The sequence below is a fragment of the Dermacentor variabilis genome, chromosome 8 (assembly GCF_050947875.1).
Source record: "Dermacentor variabilis isolate Ectoservices chromosome 8, ASM5094787v1, whole genome shotgun sequence".
In the NCBI taxonomy this organism is placed as follows: domain Eukaryota; kingdom Metazoa; phylum Arthropoda; class Arachnida; order Ixodida; family Ixodidae; genus Dermacentor; species Dermacentor variabilis.
Window position 1 is genome coordinate 39192760 of NC_134575.1, and position 23739 is coordinate 39216498.

At 48.9% G+C, this 23739-nt stretch overlaps 1 protein-coding gene across 1 annotated transcript in view; it reads right to left on the reverse strand.

Annotated features, from left to right (window-relative positions):
- Positions 1–6781: 6781 nt before the first annotated feature.
- The window catches only part of LOC142590078 (acetylgalactosaminyl-O-glycosyl-glycoprotein beta-1,3-N-acetylglucosaminyltransferase-like), a 37803-nt gene continuing 20845 nt past the window's right edge, over positions 6782–23739 (reverse strand). The window contains exon 2 of the mRNA XM_075701921.1: positions 6782–8800. Within this exon, the coding sequence (XP_075558036.1) occupies positions 7320–8800 (1481 nt within the window). The 3' untranslated portion in view covers positions 6782–7319. The remainder of the gene's footprint in view (positions 8801–23739) is intronic.

Sequence of the window (23739 nt, forward strand, 5' to 3'; positions counted from 1 at the left end):
GAATGTCCCCTCTCCTGTTCGGGGACTGATCGTTCTTCGCGCTTCACTGCAGGACATACGCCAATGCATTGAGCGTGAGCCATTTTGATACGTTTGCACATCGGCCGAAGCCTGGAGGTGGTCTATACACGCCTCGCTATCGACATATAGATTCATATCATATCATATCATACCATATCATATCATATCATACCATATCATATAGATTCAACATATAGATATCAACACACCGTAACAACCCCGGATGCGTGTGGGTCAAATGTGCTCCCGGGATGCCCGAGCCATGGCAGCGAGCCAGAGATGTGACGCAGGCGCTTGCGCCAGCTGGATCGGCGTCCTTAATACGTGGGCAACGGTCTCGGTCAATTTGGCCGTGTCTGGACAAACACGTTTGACACGGGCCCCGCTACGATATCTCAGTGGCTATGGCTTCGAGCTGCTAAGCACAAGGTCGCGGGTTCGATCCCGGCCGCGGCGGCCCAATTCCGACAGAGATGTGGAATGAAAACAAAATGAAGAAACGCTCGTGTATCGTCAATTGGGTGCGCGCCAACGAAAGCCACGTGGTCGAAAATAATCCACAAAGCCTCCGCCCACTATAGCGCGCCTCATAATCAGATCGTGCTTTTGACCCGTAAAACCGTTAAATTATTATCATATCTCTTTTTACAGCGAAGCTGTTAGTTAGGCCTCTCGGTGACCGGCATAATTTCGTCTCCGCGTTCATTAGCAGAGATGTGGGCCGATACACTGTAAAATAATTTACACCCTTAAATGTGAAAAGGGGCGTAAATGTGTCTATAACTCACACCCCAAGGGTGTCAGTTATAGACATTTACACCCTTCTTCACTTTTAAGGGTGTAAATTATTTTACAGTGTACCGGCGTCAGTGCAGGGCAGGCGTAGTGGCTCGCAGCCCCCGATAGGCAGAGGCTTCAAGCACTCGGCAAAGCGAGGCGAAGCGGTGGATACATTAATTCTTTGGAATCACGCGTACAACGAACAGAGCAGCGTTCGTTTCAATAAAGAACGAGCACGAAACAAACATCCGAACCGCGCAATTGGTGATAAGGTGCTCCATATAGCAGTACCAAGCACGTATAGCGCGCTCCCCGCATACGTTTCCCGGTAAAGATGGCTGCTGCGCAAGCTGCCGCGGCGACGGCAGCTTGCGAGGTGGGCAGTGACGTCACTAGCCTTTCGTATATGAAATGACCAGCCTGTCGCAACTGATTTCATTGTTGTTGTAGCACCGCTATGAGTACGCAAGGCATAGTTGGGACTCCCGATGAGCAGCGTGAATGCGAGGAACGGCGAAGGAAAAAAGAAACGGCGATATTACCAGCGGCAGCGTGCTGTCAAAATTACCATTATTCCCCATTATTACCATTACTCTAAATTACGATTACTATACCATTACTCTAAAGCAATAAAGCATTGTGTACACCACTCTCCGCAGTTGTAGTGGCGGTTTTCAGCGGCTTCGCTGGACCTCCACTTTCACAGGGCCGGGATGGCGAGTCGATTCTTTTTTTTAAACGAATACACGCTATCGAAAGCAGTTCGCGACTTCATCACAGATATGTATCGACCTCACGCAGCCTCTTGGACAGACGATCGACAGCGAATGTGTTCGCAGTACGACTTCGCGTATGTTCCGATGTGAACTTGCACCGATATTTCCGCGAATTCAATGGCACAAGAATCGGGGGTCCAAGCCACGACCTTTGGCGTTAATTATATGGGCGAAGTTAATAAACACACATTTAATTAGGATAGAGTTAAGGCACTCGGGTCCTCGACCTTTGGCGGGAGAAAACAGTAGGAAGCAACAACGCATTCCATTGGGAATGTCAAGCATTTTAACGAATGTCTTGTGATAGCGCAGGCTTTCGCCCTCATCCTTATTAGCGTATGCTAAACTCAACTTTCTGTCGTTGAGAGTGACTCTCAACTTTCTTCTTTTTTTTTTACTGACTCCTCTCGTGCCGACACTTCAGTTGCATCAACGCTTGCGTGGTACCGACGCAATGCGCACTGTTAACTAATATTGTCTATACTCGACAGTCAAAAATGACTTCAGCGCACATGTTGCGCCGTTACAGACTTGTTAACTTGACTCTTACACAGGTTAGGAAATGTGCCAAACGTCAAAACATTTTTATGGTCGGTAGATTTTAACTTTGCCTTGTTAGAGTAACACAGCTAATCGAATTTCGTTCTCACGATGCCGAGTAAGGCAAATTTCTTTTTCGCTGGCTTGTTTTCAAATATGGTAGCTGCCGGGCCTTCGTTGATCGGTCGGTGTCAGCAAAAAAAAAAAAAAAAGATACGAAGGAGCGATCATTAAAATGTGAAGCTGGCTTATACGAGTCGTTATTTTGTTACTTTGATGAGTGGCAGGGAAAAAAGATTAAAGAAAAAAGGAAGAAGCCGCGTTGTCGTATACGCGAGGCTCGGTTGGAATCTGAAAAGCGAAGTAGTCGTCGCGGTCGCTGTCATTCGCCTGTCACGAAAAGAGGTAAAAAAAAAAGGTTGTTCTTGACAGTACATAGCAAACCTGCCTGTATCTGTGTTCTTTTCAACGTCAATTCAGCGCTCTTGTGCCTTCAATTGACGCACCAACTATAGCTAAACGGTTTACGCTTCTACACCATAGCGAAGTCGCTTACGCTTCGAGGTCGCAGTCGTGGCTTGCAAAAGGTTCTCTAGTGTAGGCGTCATAGTCTAGCGCAGGAGTGCGACGTCACTCAGATCCGGGCACACTGTCGTCGCATGCATTGAAGGCAAGAACAAAATGTAACAAATAACTATTCAGTGGCGTCAATGTGTTTAAATGCGTAAGCATTTCTATGCCTACCCAACGACTAAACCCGTCCGTCCGTCCATCCGTCCATCACGTAAGACGATCGCAATCAAGGTGGCGTGCGCGCAGCAGCAAGTGAATTCACCTTCCTGCTGCCTCTCGCTTCAACGCGAACTAAGCGGCGGGAACACAGCGCACGCGAAGCTATCAGCACTCGGCGCACCCCATCGCAGGTCGCTTTCGAGATATAGGGCCCGCGCGACCGCGCCATATGCAGCCGCCGCCGGAGTATACGGTTGATCGTGGTTGATACAGCTATAGAGTTTCTCACTACATTACCCAGAGGGAAATCTGGCGCTGCTGCGCTGTGGTATGCATGGGAATGCCGGTATATTGTGACTTCGGATTGGCATCGTTCTCGGAGAGACAGACAAGCACCGTTCCGTCTGTCACAATGATTCATATTCTACTAAATCTGCACGTAAAAAGCTGCTTTAGCTTTATTATTACACAAAGACATGTTTTAACTATAAGAACTTGTTATTGCATGCCCGATTATATGATACGTAAAAGGTATCCGCGGGCCGCTAAAGTTGGAAGACAGATGACAAGATTCGCGCTCTCTTTGAAACAGTTTGTCGTCTGTTCTTGCTTTTTCTTCCCTTTGTCATGCATTGTAGGTGAGTAAAAAATGCAATTTGCGTGGATGGAAACATTTTATGAAGATTTTACTTTAAGAACGCGTTATTTGTGTAGCCATATCCACATTTTAAACGAAGCCTCTTACAACACCAGCCAACACAAGCCTCGCACACACATATACTGTCATTCCCACGACGGCACGGCACCCCTTACGAAACTCCCATAGACGATAGCGCCAGATGTTAGGTGTTATAGTGAGAAACTCTATGTTCGACGCCAAAGGATAAGGGGCTAAAGAGCGATAACGGCTTATAATGATGGGAACGTCGTCAGCGCACCTGGCGCCGCCACCTGCGGTATAGTTCGCTCGCGTCATCAATTCGCTTTGCACCACCGTCCGCAGCGCCTCGTGTCGTCTGCACACCGGTCGGATTAAGTTTCGTAACACTGATAATGACACCGGGCTGCGTGGAGATAAGCAAGTGGCACAATGCTTACGCATATTTGGACAACTCCCAGAGGAGTTTCTGCGGGAATTAGTTTTTTTTCTCGGAAGGCAAGATTCATAGACAGCGGCGAAGTTTTCCTAATGTTGCCTGATTGGCAGATAATTGTCCATCGAAACGTTGAACGAGGCACGCGCACGGGAAGAGTAGTGTCGTCTGCTCCTTTATCCTGAACTGTGCAGCTTGCGGTAGTGATGGCAAAAAAAAAAAAAAGAAAGAAAAGATGGCAGCGTCTCCCAAAGGGCGAAGCTTCATTGTTCGCGACAGCAAGGGTTACCGCCACGTCTCAACTTCTCAGACGGTGTATTAACTATGCGCGAGTCTCACTAACCCGGACGCGACATATACGCGTGTGCGCCAAAATTCCTTGCGGACGTTAAAAACTTTGACACGCCGCGCGTATAGGGAATGACATCTCACGGACGCCGCTACGCTGCTTGCAAAGAGCTGCGCCAGTAAAATTGCATCACTTTCGTGTTTGAGAGCCGGTATTGTTTTGCACATTCGATATTTACTCACCCGAGAAGATTTAAAATAAGGAGCATGCGCTGTGAACGTTCTGTGTCGTTACACTTGTTTGCGGGCTGCATGTCATTGCCAAAATTCTATGGAATGATTTAGTCGAGAATGTGAGACCGTGTATGAGCAACGTTAGCGATAGAATCGTGCAGCAATAGATAACCCGCATATAAAGCATAGATTGGTACGTATCATATATATATATATATATATATATATATATATATATATATATATATATATATATATATATATACGGAGCCTTACGGCAACGTCGACGGTGAAGGCGGAAATTCGCTTGGAGTATCTACACAATTGTTATCGCAATAAAAGAGCAGAAGCATCGTCGACTGTCTTTCTTTAGTTTTCCGTTTTTAGGTTCGTCTGTTCGAAGCGGTGAGCAAACGACACTTCTGTTCGTTTTTCGGCGCTTTGAATAACAGTCCTTGACAAGCACATTTTTACAACAATACGTACGTGTATTGTAATACGTACGTGTATTTTACCTTCAGGTAACATTGACGCCATTAGGGACTGCTGAAATATTTATTTCTTTGCTTGCACTAAATGTGACGTCAAAGCATACTTTCAAGACGTCGTACTCTCTACCTCGTCTTCAAATGAGCTACGCAAACTGACGGGGATCGAAATATCGATGCGACCGGGCGAACCACGTCGCATCCATTCCTGTGAAGTTCGTTGCACCAAAAGAAAAGACGGAAAAGGAACATTATTGGACAAGGTGAGTAAAGAAGATATTTACAATTGAAGTTCTCAGTTGTGTCAGCGGGTCTTCCAAATTTGACGAGATTTTGATCATTTAACGCGGAGCTTACAGTTTTGTGGCTCAGTAAGGACTGACGTGTTCCTTTTGTTGGGCGCTCTGTTTAGCGGAGGTAAGGAATACACGTCTTGATAGCTTGAGAACGGAGAGTCGATCTGGCTTTATTCAAAGGTAAAAGCAGGTTCGTCGAGTGTCTGTGGTGGCGCCCCAGTCGGCGAGCCTCCTCGGTTCCAAGAGAGAGAAGGGGGCAATCACCCCAACGGCGAGGCACGGCGAGGTTAACTGGATTTCCGGAGCAAGGGTCGATGACCCCCATGGCGAGGCACGGGGACAACGAAGTGACGGACGGTCGCTACACTTTAATAGGCTAAGCCGGCTCAGACAGCGTTCGGTGTGGGTGATAAGCCTAAACATTAAAGGCCTACGAAATTAAAAGAACTGGTCTAATTATGCAAGTAATGAAAAAGACAAAATATTTTATGATTTCCCCCGTAGAGTGGTCAATGTCATGCTTTTAGCTGTGCCCTCGTATAATGCACCTGAATATCTTTAAACGCTGGCTTAAGTAAGCTCGAATACCCTGTATGTACTTCCAGACCACGAGAGGCAACATTATTCTTATCACTGCTTTTTTTTTATTCCGATCTGAATTAGCTTGCCTTTTGAGCCGTGATTAGATAAGTGAGACCGACTGATTTAACTTTGAAAGTCAATTCAATGTCTCTCAGCCTTTGTTTGTATTCTTAGGAGCATTCATTGTAAAAAAAATTAAAGTTCATATAGGGACAAAGGGAATGCGTTGAGGAATAAGCACTTCCAGTCAGACTTTCCATTGACGGTCTTGAATAGTAACGCTTTCATTTTGACAGCCTAACTGTAGCGTGTGCAGTCACCTAACGTCTTAGCATTGTTTAGTCGAGAGCTGCAAAAGGTCGTCTGTTAGTACCAAATGATAAGTTCTGAATTTGGTCAAATGTTTAGTCGATAGTGTGCCGTGTTAAAGTGACACTAAGGATGAACATGAAGTTGATAGCGATGACATCTGGTGTTTAGCAGCGCAAGGGCCAGAAATGGCCAAATACCACCGTGGGATATTCTGTTAAGTTGCCTTATAGTTCAAGTTGCAACTTCTGACGCAGCAAAGCGGCCGTTGTCACCGTGAGGGGAAGTTTGGACAGACAAAAAAAGATTCAGAACCCAATGACGAGTGACCACGGTCCCCAAGATGTACCCGCGCAAGCCTGCCGTGACGTCACGGACTTTGACGTCTTCAACAGGGCTCTGGCCAAATTGCTTATCGCTAAAGAGTGTGCTTAAGTTGCACTTTAAAAGAACCAAGCATTGAACTTAGCTAATTTCGAGGACGTTTCTGGCGCCAAAACGGCCCAAACGATAGAAATCACCTTTAAATTTGTGACGACATATTGACGTAACCGCTTCTAAGGTATATCGGCGCGAACATTACTGAAAAGACATTCGGCCGTACTTTTCTGCAATAATAGTCAACCTTGAGCGCCAAGTAAATGTATAGTTCTTGAAAGAACGGCTTTACCATTCGAAACTGATTTAGTGCTGCTCGTTCGTGCTTGACTAAAATGTTCTCACAACTAACGCTTTTAGCACCCCATACATGTCGCCGAAGTGTACCATTAGAGATTGAAAATAACATTAGAAACTTTTGTGGTGTTTTATTTATTGTCGCGTCTGCGCAGCACTTTTGTTATTCCCGGGCACCACCACAAGCCTTCGAGCGCGTTGCGTCAACTTCAGACGGAGGAGGAACTGACGTCATCACAGCGCAGTAAGGAACCTCACAAGCAGAACACAGCACCTGAGTTCTTCGAAACTTCGGTGCTGCGGAACCAGCTGGCCCGACTAAACGTCGCGTCAGTACGTCATTTCAAAGGCTATCGAATCTCCCGACAGTTGCGATCGAATCGACAAGTGAATAAGCCTCGACCACGTTGTCGAGCCTCGAAGTCGCGATTCAGAGCTGCCACCATTCACATTCGTCGCTTACGGACACACTGTTCTTACCCTAACGTCGTTAGCGTTTCATCTTCACCCTTGACCACGCACGATAAACGCGGCGCTGTCAGCATCATCTCGTCTCGCCGGTTCCCCTCTGCTTCGAGAAACTACGTTGCCACCACTGTTCTGCGCACTACGTTCAACCGTGTCTCCTCTGTCCCGGACATGTACCTCGCCGTCACCAGTGCCAGCTGCCTTCTGACTTTCAACTTCCACGCTTGCCGAAGCCACATCTCGAGTCAGAACGTACGTGTCTTCGTATAACAATGGTGGCTTTGCGCTCATTTCGTACGATGTCAAGTTAGCTGCGGAAGGCGGACCTCCTCCTCCTTCGTCATTGGCCGCTGCCGACTCGTCCGACCGATTGAGACTGGTGGCGCCCTCTTGAGAGGACGTCTCGTAGTCCAGGAAAGCCAGCGTTGGTTCTCTCAGCTCCCTCATGATGATGTCCCAACACCTGCGCCGGTTCTTGGCCCGGGACACATGCGCGAACAGGTACTTTCCCCTGGCCACCTCGCGCCACCTGTCGTCGAAGAGCGAGTAGTACCGGTTCAGCCTCACGTGACCCACGCGCGCCTTCTTGGCGGCCTCGCCCGTCACGTAGACGTCGTCGACGGGCATGAACGGCACCTCGAACGACGCGTTGTAGACGGCCTCCATCACCTTGCTCGCGAAGAGCACCACACTTCCGGAACAGTACCGAGAGAAGACGCTCTTGCGGTACATCTTCTTGGGGATGTACCAGGGGGAGTCCGTGTTTCTCTCGACCATCATGTTTGTCCAGACGTAGCAGTGGAAGGCCACAGGCTCCGTCGGCGTGCGACGCTTCAGGTAGGCGACCAGCTTGGTCAGGTTGATGACCATGTCATCGTCCATCTTGACGACGTACCTGGCCGACGGGCAGTTGTCCATGGTCCACTTCATGCCGTACACATACTTGTACGTCAGGTTCCTGTAGGCGTCCAGATACGGTAACATCACGAGGTCGCCATGCTGTTCGGCCTCGTCGAGCACCTTTTGCTGAACGCCCACGTTGCGAGACAGGCCGACGAAGAAGACGGTGGTCCACGAGTGCTTGGTCGCCATGGCGACGTCCCCTATGGTCTCGCGGAGCAGGCGACGCTTGGCCCAGTTGTTGGGAGCGCTGTGCACGAAGAATACGTGGCTCAGGGGACCACCGATTCGGCAGCGGTGCACCACGGAGTAGGCCACCGGAAGGAAGGATACGTTCTCCACTGGAAAGGGTAGCCGGCCGTAGCCTCTCAGCAGGGCCTCGACTGGTCTCCAGAACAGCAGTTCCAGGGGAACGTCACTCGGTCGCGTCGTCGTTCCTTGTCGTCTATCTAACACGCGATCGGTTGCGGAGAGGCGAAGGACTTCGGGCGGGGAGATCCGCTTCCAGCAGTCCCTCTGCGAGTACCAGTAGGAGACGTTGAACAGCGTGAACGCTGCCAGCGTCGCCAGCAGGGTCCACTGCCGCGTCGCTACTGGTGGGCTCAGCGAGCAGGCACCTGCGAGTGGTCTATACGTCAGGGTGGTCTGCTAGCTCTACGCTTCGCGAACGTGCAATGAGACTTCAGTGCGGTCAGGCGAGGTCCGTGCGTGCAGAAATGCAACCGTGCCGCATGCTCCACGACGTGCATGTCACGATGACGTGATCGAGTCGCCACTCAAGAGTGCAAGCGTTGCAAGTGCAGCGGAGGCGGGTGCATATACTACCATGCCGCCAGGCTTCCGCGGTCTGAGTACCTTGTGATTTGTACGCATGGTCGGCAGACAGTGGGCTTAAAAAGTTCGGGCTCGAAATTCTCGCGCTGCGTGCGACCTGAAGACGTGTCACGGTGCGCGTTGCATGCTCAACGGCAAATTACGTAAGCGGTGACAACGAGTTATGGAAAGCGAAAATAAATGCTATATTGGCGGAGTCTGCAGACCAATGGGCTGGATTCCGCGGATTGTTCCCGCGCTGACATGGTTCGAGATGAGCACTGGCCTTGACTATGCGGCCTCATTGGATACGATAGGTTGCCAGGCGCCGCACCCACTGACAAATCTCGCATCCGTTCAAACTGCGCGCTAACGCCTTGAGTGTTCCACTCGTGTCGCACGTGCAGCCATAATGGACACATACCAAGTCATTTAATAACTGGAGAAGCTATAAACGGTCCACTTATTATTGAGCATGGTCTCCTTCTATCGACAGCTACCGCCGTTGAGCTTGCCGGGCATCTTGTGCGCACAAATAGTCGCTAATAATAAAAGGAGTAAATCCTTTTGTTATTTGAGTGGCTCGAAGATAGTTACTTCACAAGTAGGCGCTATTGTGACTTGTACTCAACCTTTCCGGGGGCCTGCGTGAGTTCAACTACGTCAACACACAGTAATTGTGGGGGGGGGGGGATATGAGATTGCGTGATTCCGACCTAACTTTGAAGTTCTCGCTGCATAACGCAGTACAGTCAAGTGCACGTGCCCCAAAGTGCATGCAAATGCGTACACACCAACATCTTCTCCCACGTTAGAATGAGAAAACTGTTACAACCTCTAACCAGTGTGCCCACCAACTTCATCTTCTCGCCAACTTTCCTGGGTAACGCCTAACTTTCCTGGGCAACGCAAAACGAAAGCGTACCGGTCTAACCTCTGGTTTGAAGAAATTTTTTTTATATGTGACAATCATTACGTCTACCCTAAGAATGGAGAGATTTAGCGAAACCTAGACGTACGTACCAGTCTGGACGCGCACCGGAATAACCGAATACCGGACACCGGCAGCATGGGCTTTGGAGCAGCACTGCTCGTAGCGACATCTTGCGTCAATGTGTTCAACCAAGGTGGGACGAACATTTATCTCAATGGACGAATGTTCCACTTACTTTGTTGGCGTAAGCGCGTCGGCAACGACACAATCACCGCGTAGATGGCATTTTCGTGCCCCTCATGGATATAGAAAAGCCTTACAACGCAAGTTTCCGGTGTGCTAACGGTTGATCAGATCTCCGCAAGAGGCCGCCATCGTCACTTCCAGGCTCGGACACGGTATTCCGATACAACACTATACGTCTATGCCAGCACGTTACGTCAGGGCTACGCTAAAAGCTCTGTATGGCAAACGATAGCCCAGAACGAGATGTGCTTTCGTCGCGTGTCCGCAGGCTGTGTGTGCTGGCAACCGTGAGAACCGGAAGTGCGAGCAGCTGGTGGCGCCGCCAGTCGGAGCACTCAGTCGTCGTCAAAAGGAAGGAGGCTTACGCCTTGGTCGTAGCCGGCCCTTATGCCACCCATACTTATATTTTAAAGAACAAACACCGAATTTACTACAGCCTTCACAATTTCTAACAAGAGCAAGGCGCAACGCGTGAAATGGCGAAATGTGCCCCCGAAATGTGTACGCAACTTCCTGCCTCTTTGAATGCATGAGTCCTTTTCTTTCTGTTCTTTTCATTGCTTTAAACGTCATCAGCTGCAGTAAACTGTCTCAAGCGCCCGCGGCACTTGTAAGAAACGCATTTTTCACTGATGCATAAACAAAGAAACCCAAGAATGAAAGGAAACTGCAGGGAGAGCAAACTTCAGCTCGGTTGGCACAGGCTTGCGAGCGACAAAAATAATTATCGTTCGCTCAGCACACTTAACGTGTCAATCCGTCGCTCTCTTAAACAGAGCCCGGCAAAAAGAAAATACGCAACGAACCCGTACTCAAGTGCGGATATTCATTTCTAACGTGTTACATATATATTCATATATATATATACAATCTCTGTTGAGTGAAATAAACGCCTGTGCGGCTAGAGGCGGGGGTTGGGGAGGTAACTCGTCACGAGGGGGCGCCCAGCGGAGCGCTGCTGGTCGTAAACAAGTCAGGTAATGACAAACACAGCCACTCCCCTCCTCTTCCCTTCCTTCAAACACATACGCCTCCCACGGCTCGCAAAGACAGGCCCTTCGAAGCGAGCTCGCGATGCGCGCGAGAGACAGCCAAAATGTGCCTTTAGAATTAACCCGAGGTGGGATGCGGAATGGAAAGCTGTTTGCTGCGACACCGAAGGCTTCGCCGAACAGAATGACTCGAGCTAATAAAATATTAACGTCGTCGGGCGGCGATGCGCCGATGAAAGAACGGAACGAGATGAAGTCCAAAACTGAGCAATCAAGGTGGTGAAAAGAAACGCGGCCGGAACTGTCGATCGTGGAGAAGGCACGACAGGAAGAAAGTTTAATGGTATACGGAGAGATGAGACTATATAGCTACGAGCTCGGTATATGCCATTCCAGCAGTGATAGCGATCGAGGGATGAGATGAAAGAAGACAGAGGAAAGAGAACACAAAGACAAAAAGACCCGCACCCACACTGATATGCGTACATTGTATGTGCCCACCTGCAAAGAAATGATGGGCCCATACTCTATCGAAACGAAGGCGCCGTATACTCAGAGCAATCTGACACACGTAGGGACCGTAATTTGGCCGACCAAGAATAGTTACGTCTACTTGTTAGTGCCTGTTCAGTGAGTGACGGGGCTTAACGTTTGATAGAAGCGCGTACGGGTTATGAGAGAATCGCGCGCTTGGTCGCTTTGATCTCCTGGGATAATAATCGGAGAGTTTTAGTCTTTCGGTAATCGTATAGTTACGGTTTACAGAACTCCGGTACACCGCGCTGATTCCCACCGTAGCAGCTTAATAGTAGCAGCGCTGGTAGCTCCATCTTATCATGCTTTCTTCAGCTGCAACGAATTAGAAGAATTTTCGCCATTGTTCTTGCAGAAAGGAAAGAAAAAAAGGCAGAAACCATCCTTGATTATATATGTCATGCGAAGCATTTCTGAAAGGTATGGACGGTGCAAACGTGTGGGAAAACTTCTTTGTATCTCAAGTGCTATCTTTAAGTGCTTTCTGTGATGCTTCTTCAGCCGCACTACAGTTTTCGATCGCACTTTTATAATCGACGTATACTGCAAGTGGAAGATCGACCTCTCTGGTGAACACCTGGTTAATGACACCACCGCCACGTCCCGTACGTATAGTGGGCCCTCGGTTCGTGGTGTCGAGTGTGTGCGCCAAACACTTCCTCTGCGTAACGGGGGGAACCACTTGTTGGCCCGGTTCGATCTGTTGCCGCTTCGTTCGAGAGAGCCCGGGCGGGTGTAAATTTTCGTCGCGCGTATAGACCGCATATAGGACGTTTCCAAAACGAGGGAGCCTTTTTCGCGACGAAGACGCGCGACGGCCAAGGGACGACGATGGTACGCGACGACGGCTATGGTGTGACGACAGTGGAGTGAGGGTGACGGTGCGACGATAGAGAAATGACGACAACACGACGCCGATGCTGGATCGACGCCGATGGCATGACGACGGTGGCTCGACGACGATGGTGCGTCGAAGGGAACGGCAGAGCTGGAGTGATGACGACCGCATGGCGACGATGAGATGAAGACGCTAAGTTGGTCACGCTGCTATGCCGAGGACGGCACGACGATGGTGGCACGACGACGACTGCACGACGTCTGACGACGTGCCGACGATGACATGACGACAAAAGGATTACGAAGGCGGAATCACGACGATGGCCTGACGACAAACGTACGGCGACAGTGGGTCAACAGTGCGCAATCGATACGACAAAAACGACGACGGTGGAATGACCGCGGCGGCCCGATGGCGACTTCGCGATGGCGACGCGATGGCGACAGTGGCGCGACGACGACGGTATGACGACGTAGGCTCGAAGATGGCGTGATGACGATGATACGACAACGGCGGTGCGACAGCACAGTAAGAAATGGCGGAAAACTGACGATGAAATGACAGCGAAAGAACGATTCCAACGTCATGAAAGCAGTGAAACGAAGACGACGGAATCACGACGAGATGACGACGATAACGACGGCAAGTTGGTGTCCTGGAGCTCACACCGGCGTTCACACGCATCGCCTGCCACCCGCGGCTCGATTTAATTAGCCTTTTTAACTCCCCTATTCCCCTTCCCCCCTGTAGGGTAGCAAACTGTACTCAGTCTGGTTAACCTGCCTGTATTTCCTTCTTTCATTCTCTCTCTCTCTCTCTCTCTCTCTCTCTCTCTCTCTCTCTCTCTCTCTCTCATATTCCTTGTACGTTCGCACTATGTAGGCTAGCCGCCCTTAATTCACACTATTGCCGGTATGTGCTTGCACTATGTGCGATACTAGCGAATCTGGCCGTCTTAATTCGTACTATATCTAGTGCTTGTTTGCACTACGTGCGGTACCGGCCGATCGGGCCCCATTAGTTCCTACTGCATTCACATTTTTGAGACTGCATTATCTCAGGAATTGACCCTCATTTCTCGGAGATGAAACTTCATCAAAGCGTCATCGCGTCCTTGCGCGTGAACTTGCTTCAACTCGGCAAAGAAATGCTTCGAAACAATCAGCTGTGTGCTTGGCAATTTCTGTGGGTGATTTGGCAGGGGGCGAGGGAGGGGGGGGTAGTAAATTAATTAAGAAGCAATAATAATCGTAATAGAAAAGGAATCCGAACCTCCGTCCATTACGTCCTCGGTAGTCGTCACAATCCACGGGCCGCTATCGCAATTCGAGCATTTCTTACGAGGCCGACAAGTACGCCCCCCACACCGCCAGGAACTATTTAGGTGTTTCTGCATGCGTGCTCTTTAAACGGCCGTTCTACGCCTCTGTTACGGTTGTCGCTAATGAGCTAGCGATTCAAGTGTAGCGCTTACCGGTGGCCACAAGTGGCTAGTAACGAGGGCGCCAAACAAACCGCGTGCGCCCGTAACCCCATGCACGAGTGCTACGCGGCGTGTCTAATGCGCGCGGCAATCCGCCTTTTGTGTACCGACCGCGCGCGTTGCCTTCGCATCATGCCGCGCGCACACCGACACCCCTCCCCCCCCCCCCCTCCCGCACGCTTTGCTAATGAATCAACGGAAGCCAGCAGACACGTGTGGCGGCGCCAAGCGGTGGCTTCGGTAATCAAGACGGACGCAAAATGCACGCGTTTTAGCGCGTCGCGGCGCGTTGGTACGCGCGCGCACGTCGAGCGTGTAAATGCATGCGCCGCCGTTCGGCCCCTTTGTAGTTCCAAGCCCATCTCGATGGCGCGGGCAGCACATATTTCGCGAACGAGGTTCCAGGCAGTCTTTTTTTTTTTCCTTTTTTTTGTTGCTGTTGTTTTGCGCTGCTATACTCGGCTGCGTCGTTCAAATGGCCGCCTTCGTTAACGCCTGCTTTGTTGCCGAACCGCATGTGCCACCTCCATGAAGGGTTCTAGCCGCCAGCGTCATCTGTGTTGCGAAGCCGGCGTTATGATTATATTGTCTGTGGCGACGTCGAGCTCGGGGATGTGTTTCTCAGAGCGATGGGAAGAGATCGATCGAGGCTGATGAGATCGTTGTTGATCGTTGTTGTTGTGTTAGCCATGGAGTCGGAATGGTGTCAGAGATATGACAAATATGATGAGATAACCTTGAAGAAGCCCAGTCACTCAGGCGGATTGGCCAAGAGCTGCGGTAGGTTTTGTGGGGACGAATTCGTGTGAAGGGAAAATAGATAGAGATATCGCTGTATTGAAGAGTCATTCTGAATGAAAACTAATAAAGGCCAAGCATTTCTTCGAACCTTTTGTCCAAAAGACGAGCGTCGACTGAGAAGAGCCTGCCTGTCCTGCATCCTTCAAGCCTGCAGTCGAATAACCTTTTGCAACTAAATGTGCCTGCTCCTACGCTTTCCTTTTTGTTGCTGTTCACATTTACACTCTTCTCTGCAAAGCCTCGTAGCTCTAAGTGTATGTGAATGAATGAATGAATGAATGAATGAATGAATGATTGATTGATTGATTGATTGATTGATTGATTGATTGATTGATTGATTGATTGATTGATTGATTGATTGATTGATTGATTGATTGATTGATTGATTGAAGGCATAAATGAATAAATAACCCGTACACTGAGCAGCCTCTGGACGCTGTTTAGTTGTCGTTAGACACAAGGAGCACACTTGGTCCATACTCTGCATTTCTTTTCCTTTCTTTTTACAACGAGCTGTATATGGCTAGCCGTTTCGTCCCTTCAGCCGTCAGTCCGTCTGTCGGTCGCCTGTACGCCGAAAACTCCTCCGGTGCAACCCCATGCGCAGGAGCAAAAAAAATGAGAAAGCGGAAAGAGAGGCGCGCGATTAGCCAACACCACCTAAATAGCACAAGGCCTGTTTACTCCGATCCATAACGTCACGCTACCTGGCCCGAAATTTCCATTGACAAGGCTGGCGTGATGAAAATCCTGACGTCAAAATCACTGTTGCCTACTCTGCAGCATCCCCAGTAGATTCTACGGCAGTCGGGCCAAGTAACGTGACGTCATGGACCGAAGTGAAAGGTCTTGTGCTATCTAGTGCTATCGTGTTGGATTAGCCGCGCCAGTAGTGAAGTCGTTGCTCTCCGTCGCAGCCGAGCGCGCGCGCGGCAGTTTCTCTCCGGCTCCGAAATGGGTAGCGCGCGCATCATACGTACTCCTGAGGAGCAGGCAGCTTTCGATCAGCAGCGCCGCGAGCAGAATCGGAAACGAGCTCGACTACGCCGGGCCGATGCTGCAGCCCGGGCACAAGAACAGGCTCGTGCAGCCGAGCGCAAGCAGCAACTGCGTACCGAGGATCCGGCAGCCTACCAAGCCGTCGTTTAATGAACCGTCGGGATCAACGCAGCGATAAACACCGGGGCCGCATGTTTCTGCTTCGCTGGTGAACCGTCTGTACGGAGTGCTTGGGCGGCGATCTTTATATTCGTTTTCATTCTCGGCTAAGTGTTTCAAGTTGACGCTTCAGGGAGAGTGCCTGGAGCGGCCAGTCGCGCGGAAATTTCGCGTGTTTTCGGGGACTTCTTTCACGCTCGGAAAAACGCTTTTATGTAGCACGTATCGAGCAACAGAAAGGGAGTTTTTTCGTGTTGCTCTACAATTTTCTAATTGACACTCTTCACGCAATTATTATATTGGAGAAGTTGATTAATTAATGAAGACTAATTATCTAATTAGGCGCAATGAAAAAAATTATCTGAGTATCTCCAAGCGACGGCAAACGACATTTACCTTGATTCGATCCAGCTACGTGGCATTTGCATATCTTTAAGGTTCGGCTCAAGTTACGTGGGATACCCTGCATATAGATGCAGCATCTGTCTCCTTCCATCGGATTAAGTCTGAATACGTTTCATTTTAACTTACCTGATGGTAAGTTAAACCTTCTTTACCTTACTTGATTACTTTTAACTTACTTGACTATCTGCGTGACCATTCGAAATAGATAAAAAAGTTATCTTTTTCTCGCTCTGCCGTAGCCGCGTACGACACGCACTTCTGGTTTGGTCGTGAAGGAACACGCAGGTTTTATTTGGCTTAGAAGGCTATACACTTTAGAAACTTCACGGGATAATCCATGATTGCGTGTGTTTTACAATCACAGAAACTTTCCATTGTTGTGAATGCCGGGATATTGGAAATTGCTCGATAACTATAGTGAGAGGCCGTACATAATTTGCAAGCTGTTCGATAAGTATTCGATTCTAGCTGTTAAAATTGGGAAGGCTTAGGAGTAAGGATCGACGGCGAATACCTCAGCATCCTCCGGTTTGCCGATGACATTGTTCTATTCAGCAACACTGCAAACGAGCTACAACAAATGATTGAGGACAAATGACTGAGGCATTGCCCTACCTTCGGGATCGGCCCACGTATGGGGAGGGCTTAACGCCTGCTTCACCTCCGCCGCGGGTCGGCCCGGCATTGCACTATCTCCTGGATCGGCCCACGTATGGGGGAGTTTTTTTGCTTACCACGCCAAACAACGACACGAAAATTTCCTTGGACGGTAGGGGTACGCAGCTTCGCCGTTCAACAACAAGATAGCAGTGAGCTCTATGCTCATATCTGCACTGCCTGTAAATTCTCGCCTCTTAGCATTTGAATCGCATGCTATATGCATACCCTAGGCGCGCGCGCATCGCCGAAGAACTGTGCATCGCCGCGCGATCTCTTAAGACTGTGTGAACACAGGCCGAGGAATTGGCGGCGCCACGTCTTCATGCGATATGATTAAGAAGAGACATTCGTTCGCCTCCGTTGGTAATGCCCACGCAGGGCTCTCAGTCTGCCGATCTCGGTGGCCCTGTAATTAAAGGCTTCGGCGAGCCCACCCTGATACCAGCGTACGATGTGTGCCCTGCAGGGGCAGCGTATTACGACAGGCGCACCAGGAATGGCAAAACCATAGTGCTAAGCGAGAAGAAAGGGGGTCAACCGAGGGGCCCGATTTTTAACGATCGTATCATAAGAAGCCAACAAAGCAGTGACACCAAGGAAAACATAGGGGGAAAATGCCTGTGCTTACTAAATGAATTAAAGAAACGATAAACTAACGGATTAGTGGGGGGGAAAAAGCAACTTGCCGCAGGTTGAGAACGATCCCACGTCTTCCTTTAAGCGTGCGATACGTTAAACAATTGAGCTACTGCGTCACCATTTTCCCAACCACTTTCTTGGGTATTTGTGTTTCACTACTAGAACTAACTCTGGGAGTGTTAACCAGCGCCACGAATCACAAGCCTTGGCGGCGGATGTGGAACATCCTTTCTGCCGCAGGCGTCACGAGTACGTGATCTTTTTGGGTGAAGTTAACTGGTCAATAAGTCCGCACATGCTACCTGAAGGCATCAATGTTGCCGGATTCGAGACCCTCTTTATGTAAGAAACGAAAAGACAGGGGGTTAACCGAGGGGCCCGACATTTAATTATCATACCATAAGAAGCCAACAAACAATGACACCAAGGGAAACATAAGGGAAATTACTTGTACATATTAATTGATAAAACTGTAGTGTGGCGTTTAATCACGCGTCTTGCACGTCCAACTAATGTATTTGTACTGTCGTGCTACAATGGTGTTCTACACATGTTAGTGGTGCGTAATAAGCACTGTATTAGAGCCAAGGAGGTTATACGTAAATTTTGCTAAAGTGGAGGGGGCGCTCTTTAGCTGAAGCCGTACGACGCCATCTTGCCGTGGGCAGAAAGACCGCTGACGGGCTGTGTGGATATCGCATTGATTTGTGGAGATCCGAAGAAGAAAAAAAAAGAGAAACATGTAATCGCGATTGTGATCGAGGCAAATAATGGAGAATGGTATCGTCATGCGTTGTCTTGCGGTTGTACGAACAGAACGAAGAGAGAAACATGGATGACTTTTTCACTTGCAAGTACCCCAATAGTGTTTATAACAACTCACGCTACGTTCGAAACAACGCAGTGTCAGGAAGTGTGACTATATTTAATAGTTAAGTGACCATGTTTTAGCTCTACGTTCTCCTTTCTCCCACTAACGCTGTTTTTTTTTTCCTCGGCAGATTTCCGAAATATGCTGAGTTGTGAAGTCAGCTAGTCGAAGCTATAGCCGTTCGACGAGAAGACTGGGAGCCAAAAGACGGATACCAATATCATCGTGATCCGTCACTTTGACTCCGGAGTGCTTCTATCGAGCAGGAGGAACAACAGTTCGGCCGCACGATCTGGAAGCATGCGAATAGTGTTTCCTGCGTTCCCTATAAGCATATGCAGAAAGCCAGTGAGTGTCGTTGCCTCGTAGTAAGTATTAGCACGGGTATTCCACGCGTACTGAAAGTGATGCAACTCCAAACAGGCTCGCGGTAGGTGCCAAGTGCTCATTTTTTTGTTACCATGGCTCAGCGCCTTGTTTGTTGCTCTCGCACGAATTTGTGCCTTCGTGGCAGTGACGTTTTACGCACGCTCTGAAGCTACGCGATACCTATAGCATTGGCCCTTTTAACGTGCATCCTAATGTTTATGCGCGAGGGTTTATCGCTCTCTGCCTCCATCGGAATACAGACGCAAAGCGAAGCCTGCCTTCTGCTTAGCGAGCCGACTACAGTGAAAAAAAAAAAAGAAAGAAAGGAAAAGCAGGTAACATGTCATGTAATATTAAAAACAGGAATTGTGATTCATCTGTAACACAATCTGCATGTCTACACAGGGGTCCACCGTTAAAAGGGAACACTTGTGGGCAGAGCATGTCCTGATTCTCTTCTCTCGCACGAGTAGGAGCCCATAGATTTGGAGCAGATAACTCGGGGTTGCCAGTTCTGACCCCTTTCGACACACCTGTGCTGTGCGTTGTCACTGCTTCCGCAGCCACTTGCTGCTTTGCGCCAGCAAAGTGAAAGCCGCACATTTGCGTTCCCACGTTGTAGTTAGCTGTTCGCTGAGTGCTGCGGTCTTCCTTCTTTCGTGTTCTATTTTTCCCTCTTGTTTTTTTTAAACGTATTTAACAGCTACTTCATTTTCCTTTGCATCAGCGAATTTCGCATGCACAAGCAGATCAATGCGATCCTATGCGATCTTTTTAAAGGCGAAAAGGAAGCAACGTCCACCCACAACCCGGGACTTGCCGATCACTGCATGCACTGTGAAGCTGCGAATGCTGCCGAAGAAGTGGAAGAGGTTGCCGTAGCTTCAACTATACTATAAGAAATTGCTCCATGCATCGGAAGAAAAAGATCCATCAGCTACAGAACAAAGTGGAAGTGTTGCAACAAAACAATCAAATGCTCAGCAGAAGAAGCCCCCTAGATGACTAGAGGGCCCCTCACCAGGGTGTGGCCATTATGAGCTGACAAGCGCAGTGCATACGATGCCCGCTATAGCGATGGTGTCTGCTAAGTATTGCATCCGGTTCGCGCCACGGAGAGAGCTGACATTTCAAACCGAACGTCGTTTGCCTCTCACGTCGCGGGCGCCGTGCTCCCAGCGGGAGCTATGACGTATATCGCACAAGTGCACCTACGCACATCGCCGTGCTGTGACGTCACCTTCGGCGACACGTGACCTTTGAGGATTGTTCAAGGCAACAGCAGTTATTAGTGGGAAAGTATTACACGGCTCACGAGGCGGAAAATCCGGCGTAGTCGGCGTGACCGCGCGATGGTCCAAAAAAGCCTACGAACCCTCGAATCTTTGGTGGGAGTCGTACCCACGACCTTTGGCGTTAATTAAGGCGAAGTTAATTAGGGTACAACTAATTCCGATGTAGTTAATTGAGGCACGTGCATAATTAAGTCTGAGTTCATTGCAGCACTCGAACTCACGACTGCTCGTGCGAGTCGAACCCACGACCTTTGGTGTCAATTAAGGCGAAGTTAAGGCACAACTAATTCAGATGTAGTTAATTAAGGCACGTGCGTAATTAAGACAGAGTTCATTGCAGCGCTCGAACTCACGACTATTGGTGCGAGTCGAACCCACGACCTTTGGTGGTAATTAAGGCAAATTAAGACACAGTTAATTCGAACAGAGTTAGTTAAGCCACTACGAACTTCGACCTTTGGTGGGAGTCGAACCAAGGACTATACATATCCCAAGAACTATATTTACTCAACGATTGAAAGAGCACAGTCGTCGCGCGGCGGTCGCAATGCTTTCGCATTCATCCACGTAGGGACAACTAAGTCCTTCTTTAAAGTTTTGTTTGATCCGTTGCTTCTATAGACGAACTTAAGTTTAGAGAAATAATAAAGCCTACAAGCCGCATGTCTGCGTGTGTTTGTTTTACTTCGTACCGTATAGCGAGAGAAATGTACTTCCGTTTCGCCCGCTTGTTCCCATGTCATGCAGTCGCGCGCGCAAAGAGCAAAACGGTGTCATTTTCTACCGTGTTCCAGCGCGCGACCATGCTCTGTGATCCGCTGGCGTGTTTTTTTTTTTTTTTTTTTTTTTAGATTCAGTTAAGGCTACGGTGGTTTCATTGGCACAGCTGCAGAAGCAAACGTGTGCCGTTTACTCAATGCACCATCTTAGGAAGGGCAGTAGCTGAAATAAATACGCTTTTTTTCACGATAGTTGTGTGCTGTGCTTTAATTATTACACGCCAAAAAAATATGCCGAGGACAAGAAGGCCTCGATACTCGCGTACATCACGCTTTGGTTTTATGATGTTCTTGCCTATGGCAAGATGGCCGCCTCCTGTTCAGCACGGCTTCACCCCTTAGCATTGGCACCGTATAGTAAGCCTCCACTCCAGCAGATATTCTTTTAACCTCCTTGAGTAGAGCCATAATATATATACAGATCACGCATCGCAAGTTGACAGAATGAGGGGATCATGAGATCGTGTACTTCAAATCAAATCCGTTTTTGTTTGACATCAACAGTTACAGATGTCTATGGTACAGGCTAAAACCTCGAAGATTGGGACTGGCGCGGGGCCCGGTATGCTGTAAGGTACAAACACTATAGTCATGCTATACAAGTACTAATCGGACCAGAACAATCGAGCACGGTGCGTAGCGGAAACGTGCGCTTATCGCACACAGATAACTCTATGCAAACTATGCAAACACTATGCAAAGACTGTATATCTCTGGAATTAGGAATAATGGGTGGCTCAAGAGTAAGCAATAAACTCCTTCACGGATTCTCGGTAAGCTATCTATACGCTTTTCCCACTTTCATCAATGCTCGCGGCATACACTCGTCTAAAATCGCCAATGAAGAGGCATCGCACACACGACATATCGTTGCACAGAGAGGAGCAGTTCTCAGTTTACGATAGCAGTTATCGCGACGTTTCCCGGAGGCAATCGGTGCGAACACAATGTCATCAAGGAGGAACCGCCCACAAGCATAGAAACGCTGACTACGTCATCCTGAGGCCCCAGGAATGGAGTCACTGGAGTAAGCCGCTTTCCCAGGAGGCAAATCGACGGTGGATTGTCGGGCCTGACCTTTTCTAAAGCTACGGCTATCGTTGGCTATTAACGCGACAGCGTTAAGGGCGCCGTGTCGCGGGAAAATCCGGCGCCAGCTTGGGTGTCGGCGGCGTTGTCCCACGGATAAAACTTGCCCGGACCATGCATCCCGAAAAAGAGCAGGCCCTCCGTGTGGCGCAGAGGCCATTACTGAACTAATTTAATTTCTCAAAGCAAGGCGCGTCAGAAAATTCGTAAACTACGACTTACACGCAACCTAGAGACATGATAGCATTGGACTGTAATTTGAATATGCGAGGAAACGCAACTCCGAATATTGGCGATCGAAGTTCAACAATCGTACAAAGCACCGCACATTATAGGTGAACTACCTGGAAGAATGCAAGTCCGATGCCTCTGTAATTCCACAGCGATCACCAACCAGAAGTCAAGGTTGAGTTATACACAGGCTCACGTGGCTTTACGTAGCGAATACGATGGGCAAAACAACGCGTACAATGACGCGTCACGAACATGGAGACGTGCGCAACGAACGTGCTGCCTACTTGGGACACTGGGTGTCGCCATGTGCTTCTAGGCGCTGAATAATAGTGCCAGCGAACGGGCCTATATAACACTTATACGCTGACCAAGTAGGCCCACCTCTGTTCTGGGTAACAAAAAAATATAACTTTCTAGATAAAACCTCAACATAAAATGTCGACTCACATGCATATCTGAAGCGCACCGATCTCTTAATGGAATGGCGAACTGTATTTAATGTATTCCTTTATTTACATTTTCTTTCCGTTTATCTAGCCACTCAATGTAACGCACAATGGGCAATTTCGGGGATATCCCACTGCCGATTTCTACATAAAACTCATCGAACGAAACCAATTCCGCCTTTAAATAGCATCAAATAGGCATCGCCAAATAAACGAAGCCTTGTTTCACATTGACCCGCCGTGGTTGCTCGGTGGATATGGTGTTGGGCTGCTGAGCACGAACGAGGTCGCGGGATCGAATCCCGGCCACGGCGGCCGTATTTCGATGGGGGCGAAAACACCCATGCACTTACATTTAGGTGCATGTTAAAGAACCCCAGGTGGTCAAAATTTCCGGAGTCCTCCACTACGGCGTGCCTCATAATCAGAAAGTTGTTTTGGCACGCAAAACCCCATAATTAATTTTTTTTAAATTTCACATTGATTCCAACAAGGGAGTTGGATCTGTATAAATTTCTTCGAGCACGAACCAAGGCTCACGCTTTCCCTTCGGTCTCATGCAGTGCACCATGGAGGTGCGAAACCTGCAATACCATCTGGCGACGCTCTTCATCACGACCGCGTTCCGACACACGCCATCAGCGCAACGCCAAACCTTGCTACCGTTTTCGATGCTTCGCGCGAAACGTGCATTGTTATTGCGACTCCAGGCGAATTTTCGCCGTCGGCGTCGGCTTCGGAGACGTTTAGGTATGCGTATATATATATATATATATATATATATATATATATATATGCTTTATCTTCATACGTGCCGCGTATGCTCTAAATTAACGTTACGTTACATTCAACCACCAGGTTGCTCAAATCGGGTCTCACGTTCTGGGCTAAAATAGTTCCTAGAAATTTTGGGAACTGCGGCCCGCAAGCAAAAATCACGAAACGTATACCATTCAGACCGATTTGCACT